The sequence below is a fragment of the Trichechus manatus genome, unplaced genomic scaffold (assembly GCF_000243295.1).
Source record: "Trichechus manatus latirostris isolate Lorelei unplaced genomic scaffold, TriManLat1.0 scaffold00030, whole genome shotgun sequence".
NCBI lineage: Eukaryota > Metazoa > Chordata > Mammalia > Sirenia > Trichechidae > Trichechus > Trichechus manatus.
The window spans coordinates 8,544,069-8,571,722 of record NW_004443966.1 but is presented as its reverse complement, the minus strand read 5'-3'; the positions used below and the strand labels follow the sequence as shown (position 1 = coordinate 8,571,722).

The window sequence follows — 27,654 nt, the reverse complement described above, 5'->3', positions numbered from 1 at the left end:
GGCTCAGACATAGCAACGACTGTGAGAAGGGCACAGGACCGGGCAGTGCTTCCTTCTGTTGTATGTAGGGTCACTATGATTTGTAACTGACTTGACGGCACCTAACAACAACAATCTTCATGAGAGCCAAGTCTTTCTCCTGCTGGAGCTGCTGGGTGGGTTCGAATTGCCCACCTTTTGAATTAGCAGCCAAGTACTTAACTTTTACGCCACTAGGGCTCCTTAAAATGGGGCTAGTACTTACCTTCTAGGGTTGTGAGAATTTAATGGGTCGGTATATTTAAAGTGCTTAGAACGGTGACTGGCATATTTTAAGTCCTCCACAAATGGTAGCTGTGATAAAGAAGGTGATGATACTTACAAAGCAGAGCACCTAGTATATAATCAATACTCAAAAAATTGGTAGCTATCAAATATCAAGGATGTCCACCATACAGATCCAGTTAGAGTCATGGCAGAATGTCTGTTTATACATGAAAACAGAGGCTCTGAGAAACCAAGAAATGTGCCCCAAATCATCCAGCTAGAACTAGAACCCAGCCCAGACTCCGTCCCCTGCACAAAGTTAAGGAGCTGGACCACAAAGGCTTCCTCCCGGCCCTACTCTGCCCTGTAGCTTTCAATGATTCCCCTCCCCAAGGAAATGCCTTTCCCCTGCTGCTACTGCTGCTCCTAACAATGCAACTGGGCCTCTGCTGGGGGGCCAGAGGGAAAAGTCACAGCCTGAGCAAAGCCCAGCCCGGCCTGGGATGTACCATCCAGTCCCAGGAGCAGGAAAAGAGCCAAGGCTGCCCGACTCCCTCCCCTACCTTCCACTCCCTGGGGTCCTCAGCTCCAGGCTAATGCCTCCAGACAAAATAGTTAAGGATTTCCATAGCCAAGTGATGAGCAGAAAAAACAAACCCACAGCACGCCACATACCCTAAATACCAGGCATTCCTCGGATGGTTTGCTTTGTAGGTGACTGGCCACAGACTTCTCTAGCTTCCCAGTGGCAGACGTCTTAGAGTGGGGGATGGGAATGGGGGGTATGGGAAGGGGGGAAGGACTTGTGCTTCAGCTGCTTGTCCCAGAGTCTATCAACAGGACTGGGAACTCTGTGGCCTGCAAGGAAGTGTGTGATCATTTTTCAAACCCACCAAGCAAGCCATATGCTCAAGTCCAGGTGTTACCAACATTACACTCTAGAGGTGTGCCGCAGGTAAGAATTGTTCAAATCTTTACTGAAGACCTCCTAGGAGTAGGACTCACAAGAGAGGACTTGAGCAAATTCTTGAAAGTGGGAGAAATGGGGTTTTCTTTGGTCACGTTTTCTAGATCGCTTTTATATAGGAATGAGGGAAAGGGGAACAAACATTTTGTTGTATGCTTACTATGGCCAAATGCTTGCTGGCCTTTCCCCATATGACTGGGGTCATTTAGGGAATTTTGGCAGCAAACCCACCTCAGGCTGGCTTAAACATAGTGGAAATGTATTAGTTAGGGATCAGGAAGCCTGGAAAAATTAGGGGTCTCTTTCTAATAACAAGCAGATCAACAATGTCACCAAAGATAACAGACTTTGATTGTCCTTGGGGTAGGTGCCATCCTAAGACTGGTCCTGCTTATGGTCAGATGGTGTCTTCATTCACCACTGATGGAGGGAGAGAGTCTGATGCCTTCAGCAAACATCTCCTCTTGTCTCGTTGGCTGGAACCAGGTGGCATGCCCATTCCTGAGCAGTCACTGGCAGAAGGAATGGTGTTATCCTTAGACCAGTCAGGTCCACCTTTGACTTGAGGTCAACTTCCCCCAAATATTGTTGCGGCTCCATAGGGGAGGGGACTGGATATTGGAGAGTCAAGTACAATGTCCGCCACATATCCTCAGCAGTGGCATAATGGTTAAGCACTTGGCTGCTAACCGAAAGGTTGGCAGTTGAGCCCATCCAGGGGCTCTATGGGAGAAAGACATGGCGATCTGCTTCCGTGAAGATTACAGGCTAGGAAACCACATGGGGCAGTTCTACTCTGTCACGTGGGGTCGCCATGGGTCAGAATCTACCCTACGGCACACACAGTAACAACAAGGCTTCGGAGCTGAACGGCTTGCTCAAAGCCACGTCTATCTGAAGTCCAAAGTCCGTACATTCTTTAATCCCAAGCGCCCTGTCGAGGGAAAGTAATGGTACTGCTGTAGGAAATGGGGATTTTCATAGAAACCCTCTCCCCACCAGACTTTCCCGTCTCTTCCAGACAGCCTTCACATTCCACTGGGATTCAGGTTGCAGGCACCATTTTGTAAGGATCAGCTCATATCATCTGGGTCCTTTCAATACCCCAGTAACAACCCCCTTCCGACTGGAGTCCACCTTCAGAGGTGTAGCGGGGGAGGGGTGCAGAGGGGAGCACCTACCCCCAGAGCAAGTCCAGAGGGGTGCCAGATGAGGCACAGAATGACGTTCCCAGGCACCACAAACGTGAAAGGCGCCTGACTGAGGCAGCGGGACAAGAGGGGGGAAGGTATTTCTGCTGATACGCTGTTGCTATCAATGTCTATTCATCTTGAAATGGGGGTGGGGTGCAACTTACCCTGGGCACTCGTTAGGTATCCTCACTACCCTCTGCCCACCTCCTGGATTTCACTGAACAATGGCAAATGTTACCAAGAGGTTTCGGGATATTTAGGATCAAGCTGTGTTTCCTTGCAGCTGTTTCAGGAAGGGGACCCTAGGGAAGAACGGTTTCAGAGAAACTATTTTAGGCCATCGTGTTGCCTGCTGGCCTGGTGGGGCAGGCTGATGTGGGAAGGAAGGGGGTGGCTAGGGCGGGTGGTAGCTATTTGGGAACAAACTTTTTGAATGTTCAAGTTCAAATTAGCCAGGGTCCAAAATAGCTGATCCCCAAACAGGTCATAAACACTCATTGCAATTTCAGGGTCTAAATTTTATCACCCAGCAATCAATCTTTATTTGCCATCTCATATGTCCGAGGCTCCGTTTTAGGTGCTGGGGAGGCTACGTGTGACAAGATGTGACCCCTGCTGTGACCTCGTTGTGGCTGCTGCAGTGGCAAAATATTACCTAGTAACCCTAGACAGAGGATGCTGCGTGGGCTAAGGGGGAGGGGTGACAGACAATAATTCCAGTAGGACTTGTGAGCGGAGTCTCCCGAGGGGCACTGCTTGGTTGCTGATTCTGTTGTTGGTGTTGGTTTGTGACTTTGGAGAGACCCTATCTTTTACAGAATAGAACTGCTCCATAGGGTTTTCCTGGCTGTGATCTTTTTATTTTATTTTATTGTACTTTAGATGAAGGTTTACAGAATAAACTAGTTTCTCATTAAACAGTACACATATTGTTTTATAACATTGGTTAACAACCCCATGACGTGTTAGCACTGCCCCTTCTCAACCCTGGGTTCCCTATTACCAGCTTTCCTGTCCCCTCCTGCCTTCTAGTCCTTGTCCCTGGGCTGGTGTTCCCCTTTAGTCTCATTTTGTTTTATGGGCCTGTCTAATCTTTGGTTGAAGGGTGAACCTCGGGAGTGACTTCATTACTGAGCTAAAAGGCCATACTCTCGGGGTTTCTCCAGTCTCTGTCAGGCCGGTAAGTCTGGTCTTTTTTTGTGGGTTAGAATTTTGTTCTACATTTTTCTCCAGCTCTGTCCGGGATCCTCCATGGTGATCCCTGTCAGAGCAGTCAGTGGTGGTAGCCGGGCACCGTCTGGTTGTACTGGACTCAGCCTGTTGGAGGCCGTGGTAGTTGTGGTCCATTAGTCCTTTGGACTAATCTTTCCCTTGTATCTTGTTTTCTTCATTCTCCCTTGCTCCCGAAGGGGTGAGACCAGTGGAGTATCTTAGATGGTCGCTCACAAGCTTTTAAGACCCCAGACGGTACTCACCAAGGTAGAATGTAGAACATTTTCTTTATAAACTGTGTTATGCCAATTGAGCTAGATGTTCCCCAAGACCATGGTCCCCACATCTTGGCTGTAATCTTTCTGGAAGCAGAAAGCCAGGCCTGGTTCTTCCCGCGGTGCCGCTGGGTGGGTTCAAACCACCAACCTTTTTGTTACCAGACCAGTTGCAAACTGTTTGAGTCACTCAAGGACCTCATGGTCCTTGGGATGTTCAGCCCTCAAAATGTATTGGGATTTAAAAAGGTGCTCTAAGGTAAAAAATAAATAAGTGGGGCAACACTGTGTATTATATACTCCTTATAAAGATTCACAGTGCGTATTAGTATTTTAAAGGCCTTAAGAAGCCTCATGGTAAATAAACCTGTTTAACTTTTCTACCTTGACTCTTAAATGTATTTGCCAATGAAACGCCCCCTCAGGGAAAACAGGACTACAATATTTATTCATGTCTCATGGAACCACGCTGCCCCCTGTGGTCAAAACCACCCGGGATGGGTAACAAATGAGGACAGCAAACTTGGGGGCAAGGGCTTTCCTCCAGGTAACCAACAAAAGGCCTGATGAGCTAAACTGGATTTACTAGCAAATATGAGTTCTTCCAGGATGAAGACCAGAGAAGGGGGTGTCATGTTACTTCATAGTACTCAAGGAAACTGCCCCAATCTGTCAGCTGAGCTGATGGTGAGCCCAGGCATGTGGTGACTAGGGCAGAGGGGCGAGCCTGAGGGTTTGCTGGTCTCTCCTCTGCTTCCTGTCCCTTCCCTCCTTTTGGATGAAGCCCTGATTCGAGGGTGCCACCAGCCCTGCCAGGCAGCCTCCAGTCACACCAGATCCAGGCCCCTTCCTGGTCCTCTCTCTACCCCCACCCCCCTTGCTACCTCAGTGCCTTGGCCCCCAAAAGTTCTCCCCTGCCTGTATCCCCCAGCCCCAGCCTAACTGCTTCCCATCCTTTGAGGACCTACTGCAGCCCTCCCCTCCCCATTCCATCCTCCCCAAGAGCCTAAGTCCCTACTCCTCCCGGAGTTCTCACTTCCCTTGCTGGAGACTAACGTTCCCCAGGGGCCTAAGGTCTTCAGCTGGAAGAAAGGTGCCTTTCATTCCCCTCCCATCTCCCCTCATGCCATGAGTCCTGGGAGCTGGGAGACCACCACTCGCCTGCCCCCGGAGCTTCTAAAGCCTCTACCTTCTGCTTTCCCCCAAATGCTGCAGCAATATCAGGGTGCTGGGGGGCACAAGATCAGGGCCCAGCTCAGGGCCCCTCCCACCCAGGACCACCCCAAGACCCTGGCCACATGCACACGTTCAGCCTTCCGCTGTGTCCACAAAGCATTTCTCCAACATTCGTTTTTGGGCTTAAGAGAATTAAACTCTACTTTCTAAAAATAAATTGCAGGGTGTCCTGAGAGGCCTGAACAGATAGGAGGCTCCTCATATGGCTGCACAAAGCTCAGGCCTGTTCCCGTCCCTCCCAGGTGCCAGCCCCACACGGCATTTTTACCCACTGCCCCCAGGCCAGCCTTGGGCACAGAGGGTCTGGGGGCTTCTCACGCTGGAGAGTTCGGGCTGCAGTCTTCTGTTCAGGTGGAGAATGGTCAAGTAAAAACACACGGCCGAACTTCTCCCACCCATTAGTTACCCTGGAGTGTTGGTGTTTGAGGCTCTCGATAGAGGTGTGGTCTGAGAGAAAAAAGACCCGAAAGCAGGATTTTGGAGACACGAGGTGGGAATAAAGCAAAGCAAGGCTCTCCGTGACCTGCAGGATAAATTACAAGCTCCTTAGCAGGGTCCGTTCAATGGTCTTCGGGACGCGCTCCCCCCGCCCCCACCACACCCCCGGACTCTTCATCCTCCCTGCAGCCCCCACCAGCACTCCTGTGTGCCACCTTCAACATGGGGAACTTGCATGGTCAAAGAGCTACTTGTCCACGAAGCCTGCTTCTTCAAGGAAAATAAGCGCATCTTCCTACTCCAGGTTTATTCCTCCTTTGCATTTCCTCTGGCGCCAGGACAGCTGTAGGGAACTCAGTGGTACCTGGTAGCCTGTGGCTCTGCGTGTCACACCCTCCCCTCCTAACGCACGTCTGGGAAACTATGGAGCTGGTGTTCACGGAAGAATTTCTCTCCCACGATAAAGACACACATTCTCCCTCTCTTCCCCCTCCCCCCCTCCCCGTCAGACCTTCACACAGGCTCATTCCTTTAAAAGTTTATTTCTGATGAATAAAAAATAGTTAAGAATTTATGTGGCCAGATCATTAGCGCAAAGACATTGTGACACAGGGTAGGGCTTCACTTTCCTGTTTTCTTCTGGATTTTGCAGCTCAGGGAGAAGGTGGCTGCGTGACACCCAGCCTTGGGCATTGAGGATAGATAAGGAGACGCCGGTGGAGTGACTCACACATGGATGCTTCTAGGAGATGAGGGAGGTGGGCTCAGAGAAGGCAAAATCCAAACCTCTTCACAGAACTCTCTCTTCTTAGTAGTGTTTGTTTAATGAATCAACAGAAACTTGCCACATGCCCATTCCGAGTGACCATAAACGTATCATACCCACCACAAACTCAGAAAGACGGAGCAGCTGTCTCAGGGACTCGAAATGTGGTAGCAGGGGACCCCTTTGGGGAGGACATCTTCCTCCATCAGCAGCCACCTCGTGAGGCAAGTACTTGGCAGAGGCTGTGGAGCGGGGGACCGGGGCCCCCATCACAGCTGTCAGGATCTTTTGGTTTCTGAACTCTAGACTACTGCCTCTTAGCCTGAAGTGAGCATTTCTCCGGAATTTCTTTGGCTTTGTCAAGGCTCCCTGGGTGTCAGCAGAGGGGACTCTTCCTCGGGGAGTCCGAGTGGCTGAGAGAGCATGCTAAGAAGTCTGCGCTGGGGTTCTCAGGCCCGTATCCCCGGAGTCCCCACCAGAGCCCAGACTGCAGAGCTGGGAAAGAGACCGTGGCTTGTTTATGACGACCACCTTGTGGCTCGGGTCGTGCGTGAGGTGTTAGTCTTTGGGATTACTTTGGAGGTGGAGTTTACACTTTAGGGGGGTTTGCAAGAATTGTTTTTTTCCATAAATGGCTTTGGTTGCCCATAAACTGACAATAAAAAACCCCAAAAAGAAAGTAGGTAAAACCCGTGGGAAGCCCTGTGGGGTTTTCCATGATAAATACATGTGCTGTGGCTACAGGGGCTCATTCCTTAGGGCCTGTGCGCAGACCACAGGCGGCCGGCCGCTCTGGAGCTGACCTGGAGGGCCTGGGTGACCGGCCCTGGGACTTGAGGTGCCTGGCTGCACACCCGGCAGGGTGGCAGCTGACTGTGCACGCGGCAGTTTACACCAGGGCTGTCTGTCCACCTGCATGCGGCTTTAGCCTCCTTGCCCAAAGCCCTTTGAAAGCAAAACCAAACAAAACCCAAACTCCCGGGTCACTGGGCCGTGCGAAGTCCAGTCCAGGTTCATTTCTTGACCACCAGGGACAGTAATTTCTGGGCCCAAAGACTCAAAGTCCAAGTTAGTTCTGGGAGAGGAGGCACACATCCACCCACCTGCTCCCCTCTCCCAGAGACACATCTCTACGCTCCAGGCCAGGGGCCATACTTAGCCTGAAACCAACCTCCTGTTAGCAGCTCGCACCTGATGCAGCCTCATAGCTGCGTTATCTCCCTTGCAAGAAGACCCAGAAGCCATCCGGGACACGCGCATGAGCACCTATTAAATAACGCCCAGACAAACCACAGCCTTTCAACCGTTTTATGAGATGAGAAGAGATTGCGCCAGGCACAGGCCGCTCATACGCGTGCACGCAGGGTGGGAGAGGACGAGAGGCAAAAGGCCAGGACCACATCTCGTGAGAACTGGGAACTGACCTCCAAACTTCTCCTGGCAGCAGCCAACTCCAGGTGGGGGGATAGTTACACAGGTCCCACAAAAACAACCTGTGTTCTGTGCCTGCTTGTCAATGTTGTAAAGACAGGCTTTTCCGTGTGGTTCATCTCTGGAGGTGTTTCTGGTTTTCAGACGCAGCAGAGGGTTTAAATGACTTTGAGCTGTAAGTCAGCAAGACAGAAATCACTCTCCGCCCCTGCCTAGCTCCTGGGACGCCAGGATGTGCCTGGGACAGGTTTGGAAGGGGCAGTGGGGCAGACACCCTGGACACAGCTGGAAGATGAGAGGGCCCAGGGGTGGGGTGGGAGGAGCCATGGGGGGCTCCCCATAGTCCTGCTACACAAGGCCATTAATACATCCTGATTCTCAGCCTTTGGGTCTGACACAAGTCTCAGAAAGCATCCCTCCTTGGACTGTCTCTCGGGGGAGCCTCCCCAGTCAAAGGGGCACTCAGACTTTTCATTCGGAGATGGGGTGTGGTGGGGTTCAGGCCAGGGCAGGGATGAAGTGTTGTATTGCTGTTGTTGTCAGGTGCCCTTGAGTCGATTCCAACTCATGGTGACCCTACAGGACAGAGTACAACTGCCCCACAGGGTTTCCTAGGTCTTTTCTCCTACGGAGCTGCTGGTGGGTTCCATCCACAGACCTTTCGGTTAGCAGCCAAGCACTTAACCACTGTGCAACCAGGGCCCCTTGAAGGTTTGTGTTAGCTTTTCTCTGCGTGCTCAGAGCCCCACCAGCTCCTCTTCCCTTCAGAGGCCAGGCCTCCCCGCTCCACCTTCTACACTCCCTCTGCTTGTTTACGTTTAGGCTCTATTTCCTCTCGCTTTCTACTCTCAGGAAAAAATCCTAATGTGCACAGCATTTGCAGGCCTCTTACAAATAGGGGAAACTGTCAGAAGTTCAGCGATATTTTAACACCATAACATGGGCGAGGGTCTGCTAAAACAGAGTCACCAGCATGGTCTAAGGGTGATACTTTCTGAGGACCAAGGCACCAACGTTCCCCTCTGGGTAGAATTTTGAAATGATAAAACAACAACAACAAAAAAGACACTGTCGTTGAGTCGATTCCAACTCATAGCAACCCTACAGGACGGAGCAGAACTGCCCCATAGGGTTTTCTAGGCTGTAATCTTTACAGAAGCAGACTGCCACATCTTTCTTCCGTGGAGCAGCTGGTGGATTTGAATGTCGCCCTTTCAGTTAGCAGCTGAGGGCTTGACCATCTGGCCGTGAGGGCTCCTTTTTGAAACGATCCTGTGGATGAAATCTGAGATGTGAGATCACATCATTGCAGAGGAGTGGAGGATGACTGACTGTTATCAGTTTTAAAAACTCATCTTCCCCATGAATTCTTTCAAAGACACCTGCTGGCTGGCAAAACGGTCTACCCTCTGAGCCATTAAGCCTTCAAGGACTGTCTTAGGTAAAGGCTCAGATGAAAGGTAAATTCAAGGTCTTAAAAAGCCCTTCCGAAGACAGGGCTCTGAACAGAGAAAAGGAGGTGTGTGTGTGTGGGGGGGGGGGAGGTGACAGCCATGAAATGGACTCTGAATTGCATATGTCTTCACTTATAAGATGTGATAACAAGCAAAACTACTTTGTTAAAGGTTCACATTGATTTTAGGAATATTACAATGCAGAAAAAAAAAGCATCCAACTTGGCATAGAGGACAGGTGACAGATTTTTAAGCAATGACACAGGTCTGCGTGGGTGATTTATGAACTGCACCAGCCTCTGCACAGTAAGGCGCCCAGAGGCTTTATTGCAGCCCCTGCCCACCCAGGCCCGACAGGCCTCCCATCCCTCCGCCCTTCTGACATGGAGGAACACAATCATCATTCCATTTTCTGGGCCACACACACAAGGTGGGTCTAGATGGAACAAGGAGCTTACACACTGAGACAAGAGAGTGTGCGAACAGGAGTGGTAATTCTTCACCCCCTGGGGTGAGCCAGTGTGCAAGGGACGGGAGGGGACCCACGGCACCCCTGGAGTCGACGCTGCTCATGTTTCTAGCTTTTATTAACTGTGTCCAGCTCCAATGTCCATCTTCTCCCAAGAGGAAAAAGAATATCATGAATATCTATGACACCAATCATTTTCCCCCGAGCCACTCTTTCTTTTCCTACTGAGATTTCACAGAAGGCCCAGGCGCAGGCCTAGAGAAGGACCAACAAAAGCAGAAGTGTCTGAGAATGACATAATACTGACTTCTCTTTTTGGTAACAGTCCCCGAGACGTGCGCCCCTCTCCTGAGATACGGTGAGGTGTGAGGGGAGGCGGCGGAGGAGCTGTGGGTGGCACACTGTACCGTGTGACATCACGATCATGCAGCTGGTGCCCGACAGGACAGAGGAGTGAGGAGGGGCGCTTGGGGCTCGCCCCAGGGGAAGCGGGCTCTTTCTAGGCAAGTGCCCGGCCTCTCAGGGACACTGCTGTCCAGTCCTGCATGGCCGGTCCCTGGGGCTCGCCACCTTGTCTCTGGCTCTAGCCTTCGTCTTCCCTCAGCTCGGTGGGCAGGAATTTATACTGCTGCTGGCGGATCTGGGCCAGCTTTTTCCTTGCTTCTTCCAGTTCTCGTTCCTTCTTGAGCATTTCCTCCTGGGCAGCAATGATCTAGAAAAAAAGCCACAAGCTGGGTGGGGTTAAAACGCTTTCGGAAACCGCCTTCTCCGGCACTGCTTGCCTCATGAGCTCCACGCCCCTGGCTCCAGTGGGACACCACAGCGCACCGGAACAGCACGCTCAGCGCCGGAGACCAGCCGCCCAGCCCGGGCTTGGGGTTGAGGACCAACGACCCAGATGGCCCAAGCAAACAAGCTGACTTCTGGCCACCGACTGAAGAGCAAAGGAGCACTTCTACTCTGTCCGAGAAGGTCGCCTAGTTGGAATCAACTCGATGGCAACGGATTTGGTTTATTAAGCTCCTGGGTGGTGTAAATGGTTAACACACTCGGCTGCTAACCAAAAGGTTGGAGGTTGAAGTCCACCCAGAGGCACCTTGGAAGAAAAGCCTGGTGATCTGCTTCCAAAAAATTAGCCACTGAAAACCTTCTGGAGCACAGTTCTACTCTGACACACATTGGGTCGCCATGAGTTAAAATCAACTTGATAGCAATGAGTTCGGTTTTTTTTTTTTTTTTTGGTTCTAACATTTTAGGGGTAGACACTGTTCTGAATTTAATCACAAACCTGAGCGATGCCCCCTACGAATTTTGTTTTCACTACGACATCGTCATCGTCAGCTTTGCCAAACGCGGCCTGCTGGGCAGCACGGACAAGACTGTCTGAGGCTCTTTTCACGGCGTTTCCTGCCGCCTGGAGAGGGAACAAAACACAGATTACATCATTAGAAACAGCCATTTGGATCTGGGAGGCACAGACCTGAAAGTACAGTTCACGAGACCAACTCATGAGAACACAAGTCAACTTATCACACAGAAGTTCTCTCTAGGCCGTGAGTGTCTGTCCGTCCGTCTGTCCATCTACGCACTGATTGTACCAACAATGGCACGTACCACGTGCCAAGCACGGCTTACTCACAGATGACCTGAGACACAGTTCCTAGCCCCCGCGGAGCACACAGTCTTGAGGGGCAGAGTCATGTAAAGAAATGATCACAGCAGCAAAGCGAGACGCATGTTAAGCTAGACACACCAGGGGCCGCTTCCTGGGTCCCAATCCTGTTTATCACGTATTTCAGGGCTTGGTTCAGGCCTCACTTTTTCCTGTTTGCCTTGGCCTTCCCCGCCCGCTCTGCGCTCTTGAGTGCTCTGTGCTGGACCCTCTGCAGCCCCGACCACCCTGGTGGTTGCCTGGCTCCCTCCAAGACGGTGAGCTACTGGGGGCAGGGCCGTGAACTGACTCTGCGTCTCCAGCACCCGCACAATGGCTGCCCAGGGTGGGTGCTAACTGGAAGCTTTGGAAGGGATGAAGGGCTATGAAAACACAGGTGGGGGCGCACCTGCCCCTGCGTGGAGGGCTGGAAGCTTGTAGTGATAGGGCCTTCACAGATGCAGAATCACAGCTGAGTCTTACGTCATGTGCTCAAGAACGGGGAATTGCTAAAGACAGCTAAAGAAAAGTTTGTCTCTTCATGGAGAACTACAGCCCATACTGGCTCACCCTTCACCTTCACAAAGGGAGGCCCAGGGACTTACCCTCTGCCACCTGTGGATTGGACTTTTCTTCTAATGGTGATCGAGTTCTATCGATCCTCCCATTTCCCTGCCCAGCCCCTCTCAGGATTAAGGGCTTTTGCCTGAAGGTCAGCCATCAGAAAGTTGAATTTTTCTCCTTCACAGCTAACTGGCCCAACCACGAGTCTTGGCATCTCTCTTACCCCATGTTTAATCTCTTTTATGTCTCAAAAGACATTGACTCAAGATACATCCTATAATAATCCTGCCTCATGGACATAACAAAGACAACCCATTTCCAAATGGGATTATAACCACAGGCATAGAGGTTAGGATTCACATCACACATTTTTGGGGGATATAACTCAACACACAACAGTGACCCAATGGGGACTATGAGCACTTGTATAACAAAGGAAAAGGAAGACAGTTAATATTTGATGAGTAGCCATCTCATCTATTTAGTCTCAAAATAGCTCTATGAGTCAGAAATCATGAGTCCACTTTTCAGATGTGGAAACTGAGGTTAAGTAACTTGTCTAAAGCTCTGTAGCTAGTAGGCTGTAGAGTCAGGATTTGAACACAGGTCTGTTTAGCCCCAGAAAACCTCTAAGGCTCATTGTAAGGGACTCAGACATGACATCACAGCATCCGGTTAAATGAGAAACAATGATAACAACAGAAGGATGCTGTATTACATCTGTGTAAACCTCTACAATTTGCAGAAGAACTTTCATATCCATTATCCTATCTGACTTCCATAAGAGGCAGTTTGCACATATCTCTACCCCCATTTTACAGATGAGGCAACAAAGGCCTGATGACTTTTGAGTGATTTGTATAAGGATCATGCACCTCATGCATGGCTGAGGCAGGACTTGAACCCAGGTCTCTATAACTCATGATGTCTTCCTCTGAAGTGTTCCAACATCCCAGAAATTACAGAATCCTATACATGCTGTTCCTCAAATCCCATGGGATTATCCCAGGAGTCAACTGGGGATGAGGAAGGTGGGTCAGAGAGAGGCTCAGGAGGATGAAAAAACAGAAACGCACTTAATGACTTTTAACATAAAACTAGAGTTCTTTGTTTTGTTGGAGCTGTCCAAACATTCCGCCCATTTATGATTTTATTCACTGTCTTACATAAACATATATTGTTATGCAATAGAAACAGTCTGTATCACAATACTTACGTAATAAAAAATCCAGAAAATTGGAAATAAACAAAATGTCCAAAGTATAGGGAAATTATGACATAATTACTTGATGTAATATCATGCATTCATTAAAAATGAGACTTAGGAAGAAAGGACCAGCTAGCCTTGCACAGAGAAAATATGAAGCCTTTTCTCCAAGGGAAAAAATAAGCATGATAAAATGTTAAGTGAAAAACCTATGTCATTGTGATTACAGCTAGGCAAAATTATTTTGTAGGTAGACTAAAAGCAGCAAGAGAAAAAAATGGAAAGCGCTGGATGTGTGACGATGTTGAGGCTATGCGACTCTTCTTTCAAACATCTCCTTCCTTGCGTTTACAACAGTGTTTTATCAATAAGACAATGAGGAGAACGTAGAAGCACTGGGAAGGAGCTGACTGTCCCCTTCACAGGCGTGTTCTTTAAGCTCTGGGAAACCCAGCAACAGTCCGATAGCAATTCCTCAGTCCTTTCACCTCCTTCTTCAGCAAACACTGAATGAGGACCAGCTCTGAAACAGGCACCGTGTTAGGTGTGAGAGATGTAAAGACAAAGATGTGGTACCTGCACCTAAGCTCACAGCCTGGTCACAGACAGACATCCAATCAACGCAGTGGCGCGATCTGACAGGAGCTGTAAGAGCGGCCTGGCCGGGGGCTCTGGCAGGACAGAGGAGGGACTGATGGCCTGAGGCCTGGGAGTCAGGGAGGGCTTCCCAGAAGAGGTGACACTGGGCATGAGTCACAAAGGACAAGTAGGAGTTGGCCAGGTTGGGCTGGAGTAGGGAGGAGGGTCAGGACCTTCCAGGTGGAGCTGAGACTTGAGTGAAGGTCCCAAGGTGTGAGAGTGGAAGGCTCCCGTGGAGAATGTCAGCTTGGTGGGGCAGAGGTGGTAGGATGCATGGAAGCATGTGGCAGAGACGAAGCTGGAAGTGGAACGGGCCGGCTGATGGGGGGCCCGGTGGGTCACGCCAAGAAGTGGACAATCCCCTTTGGCGTCACATACCAGCTCTGAGAGGAGTATTTTCCCACTAGTATCAGTCGCCATTACCTGTAGCCGCCTCATGGCCTCCGAGTCCTGATCGGCCTTCACCTTGCAGGCCACAAGCAGCTGAGCCGTGGAAGCGGCGACTTGCTTGGCGGATGAGATGAGCTTCTCCTCACTGGCGTGTCCCTGAACGGACGCATTGGCTGCCTCGCAGAGATTGCTGGTTGCTGCCGCCACCATCCGGGCCTGGGGACAGTCAACAGACAAGTGACCCAAGGCCCAAGGCTCTCCCAGGGGATCCACAAAGCAAAGGGGGAGGAAGGAGGAGACTCACGGCAGAAATCAGCCCCTGTGACCACTGTCCGTCATCTGCTGCGTTGGCAGGGATGGAGCCGACCTAGACAGTGGAGATGAGAAACCTTGAGTGAGATCTGGAAAGCCCAAGGTGAACTGCAGCCCCCTCGGGACTTACCTTGCCCTGTGGCTGCAGGGGGCAAACATCTCGTCAGACACGTGGCACTGCACGGTGCTCCCACTGACAGCAGCCTGAGGAGGGAGCACCCTCTCTCGTGCGGGACCCTGGCCACTGCAAGACTGCACCAACACAGCCTGGCTGGTCTCCATTTGGGCCTCAAAGAATCAGTGAGAAGCCCTCAGAACAGCTTCTGTTTAGCTGCCAGATACTGCATTTCTGTTGGGGTAGTATTGGTTCAGTGGTAGAATTCTCGCCTTCCATGCAGGAGACTCAGTTCGATTCCAGGCCAATGCACCTCATGCACAGCCACCACTCTCTGTCAGTGGAGGCTCCAGACTAAGATGGAGCAGGAAGAAAGGCCTGGCAATCTACTTCTGAAAATTAGCCAATAAAAACCCTATGGATCACAATGGTCTGATTTGTAGCCAATCATAGGGATGATACAGGACCAGGCAGGGTTTTCTTCTGTTGTGCATAGGATCACCATGAGTCAGGGGCCATCTTGACAGCAGATAACAACACACCTCATCTCTGGGAAGTCTCGGGGAACAGGATCCGGGCTGGCTTTCCATGCTCACTTCCTCTGCTGACCTTTTCCCAATTAAAACATGGGAGTCACAGGTCTTATCTTGCAAGGGCGGAGCCACTGAGGTCTCCTGCAAACTTCAATGTCTCCTGAAAACTTCTATGGGACTTTCCTGGCAGGCCATGCTAAAAAAGGGTGGTGCATCTCACTCCATACAACTGGGTGCAGACCCCGGGCTTGAGGAAATACAGGTCACCTTGTCGGGGGTAGGGGGAGAAGACAGACGCGGGGACAAGACATCTCTGTTTCTATTTAGAGGTTACAGCAATAAGTGAAGCATTTTCTGTCCAGACTCAGAGGCAGGTGCTAGGGGAGGAAATACCTTTACACTTATGGGAGGTGCCTGGAGAGGTAAGAGGCGAGTATCTCATTTTAAATAGGAAATTGGGGGTCCATCAGCAATGACAGGCCCATTGTGGGGCTCGCTGACTGTAAAATTTTACTGTAAGGTAAAATCCCGAGGTCCTGCACATGTATAATCATACAGTCCACCCAAGTCCAGCAGAAATTCCATTGCCAACTTATTAAATGTCTGAAGATAAGTTCCTTGGAGGGCAGGGACTCTGCCATAGTCAGGTTCGATTCTGTAGGAGCTGGAAAAGTGTCTGGCATATATCAAACCAGTTGCCATTGTGTTGATTCTGACTCATGGAGACCCTATATGTGTCAGAGTAGAACTATGCTCCATAGGGTTGTCTTTTAATGGCTGATTTTTTGGAAGCAGACAGCCAGGCCTTTCTTCTGAGGAGCCTCTGGGTAGACTTGAAGCTCCAACCTTTTGATTAGTAGCCAAGCACCTTAACCCTTTCCCTTTGCATCACCCAGGGACTCCACTTGGCATATTAAAAAATAAATAAACAAACAAAAAAAAAACCATTGCCATTGAGTCGCTTCTGACTCACGGTGAGTTACACAGTAGAACTGCTCCATGGGGTTTTCTTGGCTGTAATCTTTATGGAAGCAGATTGCCAGGCCTTTCTTCCACAGTGCTGCTGGGTGGGTTCTAACCACCAACCTTTAGTTACAAACCGTTTGCAGCACCCAGGGACCTTGTCTGGCATACAGGAGGTTCTTTAGCAAGGTTGAACGAAACGGAAATTTCCTTCATGACTCATTTTTGGTCTTGTTGACTGGTCAACGAGTACCTGCTGAGCACTCATGATAAGTTCAGCATTCAGCTAGATTTATGGGGATAAATGAGAAGCATACAGAGTGTTCATGCTCGCTAGGGAGATGGACACACATCAGTACTGAATAACACGTGATGGGTTAGAAAGAGGAGGCGAAGTGTGGGGTTTAGATTAAGACATGGCTGAGCTCGCAAGAAAGGGGCACTTTCGGAGGAAGGTGGACGGCCACTGGTCTCAGGTAACTTCCTGTCTGTGTTACAAGTCTTAGGTCAAGACAAAGCGTATCTAACTATCAGTACGTTGGTGGCAAAGGTCTTTTAATATCATGTGGAAGTGACCGACAGTCACGGTGACCCAACTTCTCAAACCAAAACTCGGGCCCACCACTTGACAGGATTTCGGTAGAGTCTCTTTGTTTGCGAGGCTCTCTCCAAGGTGCAGTTTAGATGGGGTGGCTCAGCGTTGTGTGGGACTGCAGGGCAGATGGGGTATTTTAAATGGGAAGACCTTCTCATATATACGATCAGTCTGTATTGTTAGCTGCCATCAGGTCACCCTTGGCTCATGGGGACCCCGTGTACAGCAGAGTGAAACCCGGCATGGTCGATCCTGCGTTAGCCCCATGATCAGTTGTGGATCAGACCGTTGTGATCCATAGCATTTTTAATGGCTGATTTTCAGTAGATTGCCAGGCCTTTCTTCCTAGTCTGTCTCAGTCTGGACTCTGCTGCAACCTGTTCAGCATCATAGCAACACGTAAGCCTCCAATGACAGATGGGTGGTGGGTGTGCATGAGGTGTACTGGCCGGGAATCGAACCTGGGTCTCTTGCACAGAACGAGAGAATTCTTCCCCTCAACAACCACTGCCCCCTCGTATGAGTCCAATGCACCAGTAATCCTTCAGCTCTTTAGAAAAGAACTACGCTTTTACGAGCGAGCTGAGATGAAGCGGACTGAAGAAATCTCTGATTTAAAACCAGACTGGCCTTTTGATCAACGGGCGTCGGAAAATGCTAACTGTGCAAAGCTGGATAGCGTTCAGCTCTCCAGTCCTACAAAGTGAATGGAGCCATCTGGATTTGGGAAGGGTAGTATAAAGCCCCTGACTACGGTGCTCAGAAGGAAAATACAGCAGATGATGTCTTTAAACAGCTTGCTATCCAGCGGGCGGCGGGGACATAAATGTCTTGCTCAGGACCTGGTGACGCTTCGACGGGAATACCTTCCTTAACAAGAAGCAGCTGAGAGGCCGGGAAGCCAAACCCTTCCTTCTGTTTGTCAGGATTAGGCAAACAGAGTTCACAGTGAGTCCGGGCAAGAACTGGCATGTGGGTGAGGAAAGGCGCAGCGTCTGTTGCCGGGGTCAGGCCAAAAGCTTTACATCTTTCCCTTGGCCTTGGAGGCTCTCCCTGCACAAACGTCCCACCGCTTGGCCAGCAGGGCTCACCCACCTTTCCTTGGGCCACCAGCTCCCTCTGGGCTGCCGAGGCCGATTTGACCAGGGCACTTGTGGCAGCAGCAATAGATTTAGCGGCTTCCAAGATCTGTTCTTCAAAATCCAGGGTCTCATCCGCTTGCTATAATCAAAAGAAAACAGTGTCATATACAATTCATACCCACAAAGAGCACTTTCTACCAAACGACTTACTGCTTGGTCCCCTGGTTCTCCGGCCTGTCTACCGGTTTTTGGCGACAAGCCACACCCAGGGTGGAAACGCCTAAGCTGGCAGGATGCTTCTTCACCTGCTGCCCCCCACCCCGCCCCATTCTAAAAGGTAAAAGCTGGAAGCATTGACGTGCTATGCAAATTTTAAAACAGAAAATTCTAAAAGGCAGACTATTTTTCTGGACCAGAATCCTTAAGGAGACAGAAAACCATGATGAATAAAACAGACTCAAACGGTTCCATCAGCATCGATAATAAAAAAACAAAAAATAATCAGTAATAATAAAAAATCAAGAGTGGGTGGTGGCACCCTTTTCCAGAGCTTAAAGCTCAAAAAATGGGTTGAAAAGAGGTAAAGATGGTTGTTGGTTGTGAAATGCTTTATTATTATTTTTTTTTTGGCAGGAAACACAAAAGCAAAATAGCATTTGCAGTTCCGTGACTGAGCAAGGAGAGAGTTACACACCAGTCACAGATCACCCAGTGGTGGAATAGGAATCCAGGCACTATGGCGTCAAGGCAGAACACATTCAGTTCCCTGGAGTACTGAGGCATGGCTCCACCTTGGGAAGACACCGGACATCACCGCATAGGTGCTGTCAGGCCACCAGGGCTCCGTTCTAATTCACCACCACCACGTCCTCCGCTGCCTAAATTACCAGGAAGTGGAAGAGAAACTTTGGGGGTGCGAGATAAGTGTAAAGACCATGGTCCCGGGGTGGGTAGGTGGAGCATCATGATTTGGGGTAGCCGGACTAGATGAAAGGAACTCCGATGGCCCAGTGGTTAAGCGCTTGACTGCAAACCGAAAGGTGGGCGGTTCAAACCCACCCACCACTCCTTGGGAGAAAGATGTGGCAGTCTGCTTCCATAAAGATTTATAGGCTTGGAAACCCCAGCTGTATTCTGTCCTAGAGGGCTCGCTAGGAGTCTGAACTCAACTCAGTGGCAGTGGGTTTGTTTTGATTTTTTTTTGGTATAGATAGGGTAACTATGAGTTGGAATTCGACTCGATTGGCAGTACTTTTTGTTGTTGACGAACTAGATGATCTCCAAGGTCCCCTCCAGCAGTAACATCCTATCACTCTACAACAATTTGGTTACATTCCATATGGAATGCTAACTGTTGACTATGCAGCTGGCACCTTTTAGGCATTCAGAGGAAGGTCAGACATAACAGTACACTTTCAGAGTGCCTGGTATGTGCCAACGTTTTGTTAGGCACTTCCACATACATTAACTTAATTCTCCCAAAAAAGAAACATAATACTGTAGTTATCATTATCCTTATTCCCTCAGTGAGGAAACTCAGGCTCAGGGAGGTGGACTATTGGGCCCAAGGGTCACACGGCAGCATGCAGAATGAGAATCTAAACCTAAATCCCTTTGACTCCAAAACGGTATGTTTTTCTAGCCTGGGCCAGCTCCTAAGGCATCAGTAGGAATGATTTAACGAGATGATTCCAGTGTCGGAGGCTCTAAGCAGCTTTGCTAACAGGCCGGTGTGAACCATCAGACAGGATGGGTATCGCTCTTTTCCATTTCCCTATTCTTAACGGGAACATTTTGAGCCACAAAGGATGCCGATCTCATTTCTGACAACTCATAATATCAAAATAAAATTTCAATGTACATCTGGTAGAGCTGAAGAAAGACGGCAGCAGCTGAGAAGTTCTGAGATAGAAGCTGTCTATTCTTTCTTATTTCTGGCAGAGTCTTGCTCTAGGGGCACATATCACAGAACTGGATTCAGTTCCCCTGGATTATTTTGGATTCCTTTATTACTGGGGGGAGTGGGTGCTGGGATGATGGTGGAGAACAAATTTGTTTACTGAAATACAAAAACGACTCATTATAAGACACTCTGGCATAAAAGGTACTCATACATAGATGTAAAAGAAATTACACTAGGCTGTGACATATATATATACATTTAACAACCTCGAGATTAAGATCTTGTCTGGAAATTCATTCTGCAAAGAAAGTCCAGCATACAACAGATAATGACGCCGGGGAAATCAGAACTGTTGAGTCCCATGGGTCCTAGGACCTGTCCTCATTTTGCGGATGAGGAAACGGAAGCCCTTGGTGGCTCCTCAAAGTCTCCCAGACTTTTGTCTCGGGCGGCCTCAGCAACACCATGGCTTCCAAGTCTGGGTTTGCTTTACAGTGTGTAATAATCGGTCAGTAGATTTCTGATTTCCCAAATTTTAAGATTTACAAAAATGGAGTTTCCTTAAAATAAAGTGCTAACTCTTAGCATGGATGGATCTGATGGAATCGTCTCATTACAACTGATTTGAAGAGCCTCTCCCACGTCTTCCGCTGCCTTGGAATTTTTTTTTGGTACAACACATGCTTGAAATATTCAACTTGGAAATAGTTCTGACACCCACAGACTTTTCTTGCAATGGCAAGTGTTGTAATGCTCTTTGATGAGTACTTATTTTTCCTTCCAAAGCATCTCTGCTTTCAGATAGACACAGAAGACAGTCTTATCTCTGGGAGACATGTGCTCTGATCATAAAGCCACTGGAGAGTTCTCCGAGGAAGGCACAACAAAGCTACTGGGACGGTAACAGGGGCTGGCAGAAAGGAGGGGCTGTCAGGGCTGTGCTCTGGGCAGGGCCCCATGACGAGACCTGCCTCTGTTTGCTGGATCCAGTGGTGGAAAAGAAATCATCTGTATCTTTCCATATGCCCACCAACCCTATCTCTCTTGCCGAAAGTAGACACCAACACTTAATGTATCCTCATATACAACTTCTAATCCAAGAGTAAATGGGATCTCCCCAAGCAAGGAGACTCAGTTTCCCCATTAGCTTTATCTCCCACCAGCATCCAGAATGGAATCTGGAATTGGAGTCAAGAGGGCGGGAAGAGAAGGGAAGGAGGACCCAAGCGTAATCACATTATAAAAAAGGTGAGAAACAGAATCGACTTGGTTTTTGAAGGATCACAATTAAAAAGCAGGATTTATTAACAGAGCCATCTCCACCGTAGCTGGGACGTGGAGATGAGTCAGGAGACCAGGTTCCTCTCACTGGGCTTTCATCCTCATCTGCTCACCAGAGAGACTGAGTTAGCTGGTCTCTTAAGATCCTCTTCAGCTGAGAGATTTTACTGACAGGACCCAGGTTTCTCGGATCGTACCTCTGGCTTAGGGAAGACTGACTACAGTCCCCAGCAATTCGATCTTCTAAAGAGCCTTTAAGATTGTTGAAATAATATTTTAAAGATTATGACTCATCTTACGCATGTGGCTATTCGTATACTGCATGAAGCGAAGGCCACCGACTTAAGAAAATGCTCTCATATGAACAGGCCAGCTTGATGGCCCTCAACACACCATCATCTGCGGATCTAGGTAAAGATGCAGATACTCTTTCGGGAGGTCTGCAGCAGGCAGTCCATTCCAACTCATGTGACCCCGTGTGTGCAGAGTAGAAATGCCCCATCAGCTTTTCAAGTCTGTGACCTTTGGGAAGCAGATCACCAGGCCTGTCTTCCGAACTGCCCATCCTTCAGCTAGTAGTCCAATGCATGACCGTTCACACCACCCAGGGACCCTGATTATGGACTGCTCTGTGGGAAATGCTGGCCTAGACTAAGAAAAACAAACCCCAGTGAACTTAATCTGACTATGATCTTCTCCAGGGCCCGGACTGTGTTTTATTCAGTTTATGTCCCGCTAGCACAAAATCGGAGCCCTGAAGGCGCAGTGGCTAAGAGCTCAGCTGCTAACCAAAAGGTCAGCAGTTCAAATCCACCAGCAGCTCTTTGGAAACCCTGTGGGGCCATTCTACTCCGTCCCGTAGGGTAGCTATGAGTCGCAATCAACTCGATGGTAATGGGTATAGGTGGGTCGGCAGAGGGCCAACAGGTTTACTAGTTCTAATAAAAGTGCAACGTCCCAGAACAAATGGGACTACCAAGAGTGCAGACCTGGACAGCTGGCCTGGTCCCACCAGGCTGGCCTGATCTCAGGAAGACTCCAGGGAGACCATGAATGGACAAAGCAGGTGCCACAGTACCCGCCACACAGTTATGCCTGCAACCTGGGGAGGGAGCAGCCTCTGCCTGCAGATGTGGAATAAGGCAAGTGTGTGCAGCATCCACTGCGAAAGGCCCAAGCTTGCAAAGTTTGCACGATTAGTATTTTGGAAGTGGTTTTCCCGTGGTATCCACTGTTCTATGACTTGTTTTTCCTAAAATGAAAACTAATACCACTGAAATGGTCTTTCAGGCACTATTCATGCTTAATAAGAAAAACGAAACAAAACACCTTAAAGACTGTCTCATTCTCCAAAGACAAAACAAAAAACCAAAACCAAACAAAATATCCAAAAAGGGTACCTGAATGTCTATACAGGAAGCGTAGGACAAGAAAAGGTAACAGAATTCTTTCAAAGATTTAAGATAAATTCGCTACACCTTAAGTGCCTCCGATATGAATCCTAGGTGTTTCTGGGAGGGTCTGACAGGACCTACCATTTCACACGGTGGGGAGTCACTGGGCAACATGTAATGGCCGAGTTCTCAGCACACCTTTGCTTTTCACTCTTTGTGTCTCCTAACCTGGTACTGAGGAGCGGAAGATGAGCTCAAAGCCCAGAATTTACCCATAGAGAAAATACTATGTTTGCTAATCCTTCTCCCTGAACATGGTTGCCTTTCCCCACTCTCTACATTAGTCAATACAGAGGGTGTGCTGGTCAACAACAAAATTACCGAAAGACACAAGAAAGTCACATTAGTTTAAATAGACGAGAGACATGGAGACCTCATACCACCAAGAAAGCAGCCCCGGGAGCAGAGCGTGTCCTTTGGACCCGGGGTCCCTGCACTGAGAAGCTCCTCGACCGGGGATGATTGATGACAAGGACTTTCCCCTAGAACCCACAGAGAGAGAAAGCCTTCCCCTGGAGCTGACGCCCTGAATATGGACTTCTAGCCTCCTAGACTGTGAGAGAATAAATTTCTCTTTGTTAAAGCCATCCACTTGCGGTATTTCTGTTAGAGCAGCACTAGATGACTAAGACACCATCGGCTTGCCCCTGTGTGGGGCTATCGCTTACACATACCTCCCTCAGGAATGCTCTTTAAGAAACAGCGCTTCTCCTTCAAAAAAAAACTGACCTATTAGCAAAGTAGCTCTGCTCCCAGAAAGCAGTGCTCACAGAGTCTTTTGTTGAGAGAGCTTAGAATGAGCTCACACATACTTCACAGGTCAAAACCAACCAAACAAGACTGTTATGTATCAGAAAAAAAAAAAAAAATTTCTATATCATAATCCCCAACTTCCTGCTGCAGCCAATTAGGCTATGGATTTATTCTGTGATTGTTGGTTTATTCTAAATATTATCAACCTCTGCTGACAAGTTAACGCATAACAGGAAATTCAACAGACAGAGCGCAGTCCATATTACATGACCTCTGTTAGATATGTTTAGGCCCAGCCAAGGTTCCCATAAAGCCCGATGACCCACCACCCACGCAGCTGGCGTGGCCAATTTGGTTTATACATGTTGTTATTAGGACTGGAGAGGAAGTTACGGATAGTTGATTTGTGCTTCTTGAATTTTAACTGAAACCTTGATTAAGAAAATTACTAATTACTAAATTGAGGATCCAGATAAAAATGAACCAAAATGAAAACAAAATATAAATCTAAATGTGTTTGGAGGTTATAATCCTGACTTTTATCCTATGCCACAAACATGGGTTGAAACCTTCTATTTCTTCCCCCAAGTATAATCCTTAAGGATTCATTACTGCACAAATCTAAGTCATACATAAAATCTCAAGCCCTTATGAAACACCGAAGACCACGATCTGTTTCTACAATAACGAGTAATCGGGCAATACTGACCCAAACGCTACAAGAAGAAATGGAATATATAACATGATGAAAAGTAACAACCACTCTGTCTTCTAAATCTACTTGTGATCTTATCATATTCTTCCCTGTTGCCTTACAAACTTTATTAGACACCCCCGGAGACAGGGCAAGACACTGTAGGAATATGTTTGATATATAGTTGGATTAAATAACAACCTAATATATCAAACATATCACACAGAGGCCTGCAGAAAAGGCATCCAGGTTTGACTGAGCTTGAGAATAGACACAGTACTGAAGGCTACAGCTGCGGGGCGTGGTCACCCACTGCAGCGTCTCCTTTACCTGACTTTGCAGGCATAGGTCTGTCTGCAAGTGTGGAAACGGCGCCATTAGCAATACTGTAGGTACATGCACCCAGGCTCACTGATACTCTTTTTGCCATCATACTATCTTCCCCAGCAAAAGGTGAATTCGACGGTGCAAATTTGTTAATTCATCTCTAGATTTCAGGCAAAAAGAGATGCTTAAATTGTAAGGGTCAGAGATGGGATTATGCTAGCCATCATCTTCCTAGACCACGGACCATTCTACTTTTAGTATATGTGCAGCCAGAGTGAGCACATGGACCATCCCACTTTTAAAACAGGCAACTTACGAAAGTGGTGAGCAGAACAATTTACCTAAAACCATTGCCTCTCCCAAAACTATTCTCCCAAACAGTGCAAATGCCCCCCAGTTATGGAAGAAAGGCATATTCACTTTATACGGAATGTGTGTGAGTGTGTGTGTGTGTATGAGAGAGAGAGATAGGGGGTTGGAGGGATGGGGTCTACAACAGCAACTGTCTATTTATAGTATCCTTGGGATGTTTTGTTTTTTGCTTTTTAAGGTTATAGGAGAGGGGAGGGGAGTAACAAAAAACCTGACGAGACTGGTTGATTATGGTGTCAGATCGGGAATTTTTTTTTTAACTGGGGGAAGATTCCTTCACAAAGGCAAAGGTATTTTATTTCACACAGCTATTACTGCAACGTGAATAGCACTCCCAGACAGGCACATACTCTGTGGTTTAGGTTGCTGGCTTCTTCAAAACAGTTTTACAGATAATATAATCCTTGTGGCGGGAGCCTCTGGTTATTGGGCACAGAAAGGATTCCGACCATCCTAAAAGACTCTAGAAGTGCCAGGGACCCTTCCTAATAGGAAGGTGAGACCAATCCAAAGCAGATACCCCAAAGTGACAGGACTCAAGTCAACAGCTCATGTTAACATTGACCTGGACTGAAGGAGTCCCCGGCGTTGCCAGGAAAACCCCACTGCAGGTTGAAGGCCAGGCGGTCCTAGAGGATCGTGGGAGTGCCCACCAGCCCACCCCCGCAGCCATCACCGATACTTTATGTGCTGTCATTCTGAAAACAACTGTTTTGTAAATATTCGAAACATGGACCTCCCCCACCACCCCAGCTCCACCGTGACCCCTGCGCGTTCCCCATCTCTCTCCTCCTTCACAAACAAGCGTTCCTTATGGAGTCGTGATCATAATGAATACGTAATTCTGCATCCTGGGGTTTTTGTTTTTGTTTTTACTTGCTATTATAGCAAAAACATCTTTGTGCTACACGGTCCTTTCGAGCATTATGTTAAATCACCTCAAAGCATTCCTTCAAGGAGACAGCCAGGTCGCACCCAACTTCTCACAGCCACAAACAAGGTTGCAAAAAACAAGTGTCTCACAGATATACAGCTTTCTTCCTCTCTTGGATTTCTTTGGTGGGGCACATTCCCAGAGGTGGGATTAATGTCCCAAAGAGCATGGGTAAACCACAAACTGCCCCCCGACACCGGCTCGGCACAAGGGGACTGATATCGGACTAAACTGCCACCCAGCGCCCTCACCCACTCCTCCCAGCTCAGTCATGGCGGTTGGACCCTGGCAAGGTAATTCACCCCTCGGAGCCTCTGACTCAGCAGGGTGACAGCAGTCCCTGCCTCATGGGCTAGTTGCGTGGACCAAACGCGTTTATCCATGTAAAGCACCCAGAGGACCGCCCAGCACCTACCTAGCGCTCAGTCGATGTGAGCTGTTTTATTCTTTTCATTTTTTATAGTCGTTAAGGCCATCAGCTCAGGGGCTTAGAGAGTAATTTTTATTTCAGGGCTTTTCCTACGAGGGGGTTAAAGTCCTCAGTAGCATATATGTGGATAATGGGGACGACAACAATGTGGTATAGGCAGCATTTACTGAGTCTTACTCTATGTCATTTAATTGTTATTAAATATTCTTACATTATCTCATTTAGTTGTTATAACCACAATCCTATGGGGTAAAACGCTAATAACTTCGCTTTTCAGATCAGGAATCACAAGGTAAATAAATGGCTGGACAGAGGAAACCAGGATTCAGAGACATGCAAGAGCTCAGAAGGACAGAGGGAAAGAGCAGGAATTCTGGGACTGCGGTCAAGCATTAGTGCTAAGTTAGCATCAGGCGAATTCTCCAGAAGGAAAGTCTCACTGACATAGCCTAGGCATTCACAGACAGACTGCTTCCCAAAAGAGGCAGCTTTCGATAAAGCACGTAAAGAAAAGGAAAAACAAATTAAATTCCAAACCCCTAAATATCAGTCAATGGTTGCTTCTTAAGTTTAAAGTACATTTTCGTTCACCATTAACTTCATTTACAAAGCAGAAACAAAGACATAACCAGGACAAGGAATTTCCCTTCTACCCACACTTTGCTCTCAAGCTTGTAAGAAAAACAGTGATAATCTCAGACAATCCAGGACTCTCAGGTCAGAGGCCAGCAGAAAGAACCCTGGTGAACACCAAAATCAGAAGCAAAAACTTGTGAATTACATCTTGATGAGAAATTTTTCAAATGCTTTTACCAAGGCTAGGACAACTATGAAGACATTGGGTCTAAGAATTCCATGGTGTCAAGAATGTTCTCAAGCTTATTAGACTCATTACATGCTTGTCTATTTTATAGACAACATTGGCTTGGGAATTGCTTTTGAATGGTTTGGTATTTTTCAGTGCTTAGTATCCATCCTTTGCTCTTACAAAATATGTGGAATTTTAAGCATACTGGGGGGATTCAACTTTTTTTGACAGGCGGAGCCAGATTTTATCTTCTAATGTACTTGGGTCCTGGGAAGGGGTAGGTGAGGTTTATAGGTACCAGTGAGAACTTGCTTGAATAAAAGGAAAGAGAGACTCCTGGTTACACATTTTCAGGCTGAAGACAGCCTTTGGGTGTGGGGTGAATGTGTGTGGAGGGGTTACAACTTCTTAACAGAGTTGGCCTTTGCCCCTGGACAACACTGGCCCACAATCCTTTTATTTAATAGTTTCCTCCCTATTGCCTAATCAAAAAATATCTCTTTCTTTTAAATGGTTGTTTCTCTTAACACATACTCATGATCTCAAGTTCTAGATATTTATCTAGTTGACAAACATAGTTGGAAAAACCCACCAGCCAACCACAATCTCCACCATTACCGGAAAAGTCTGTTAACGGATACACATTTATGATTCACACTGCCCTAGATTGTGTTTAAGAAAAGGAGAGACCCAGCACTACTATTTCTCTGTAAAAAGCATAATGGAAACCAGAAAATTGGAGGCTGAAAACTTCATATTCAGTAACGGGGAATTTCTAAGGACATATCTAACACCTGTTTCATACAATGGAACCAAACCAAGATTGTAAATACCCTTACTCTCCCTCTGCATATCCAAAGGTATTGTGTGTGGTTAGCTTGAGAGAATCACCCACTGGTTTTTTCCATACCCCAGAGAAAGGTGGTGGGCAAGTAGAACAGGTTTATAGCTTACTGGTGC

General features: G+C 48.2%; 1 protein-coding gene across 1 annotated transcript in view; it reads right to left on the bottom strand.

The window, feature by feature from the left end:
- Window positions 1-10,270: 10,270 nt before the first annotated feature.
- Window positions 10,271-27,654, bottom strand: part of TLN2 (talin 2) — a 479,103-nt gene continuing 461,719 nt past the window's right edge. The window contains exons 47-51 of the mRNA XM_023729855.1: window positions 17,752-17,877; window positions 14,443-14,505; window positions 14,172-14,354; window positions 10,976-11,101; window positions 10,271-10,399 (exon numbers count right to left, since the gene is read on the bottom strand). Coding sequence (XP_023585623.1) covers window positions 10,271-10,399; window positions 10,976-11,101; window positions 14,172-14,354; window positions 14,443-14,505; window positions 17,752-17,877 — 627 coding nt within the window. The remainder of the gene's footprint in view (window positions 10,400-10,975; window positions 11,102-14,171; window positions 14,355-14,442; window positions 14,506-17,751; window positions 17,878-27,654) is intronic.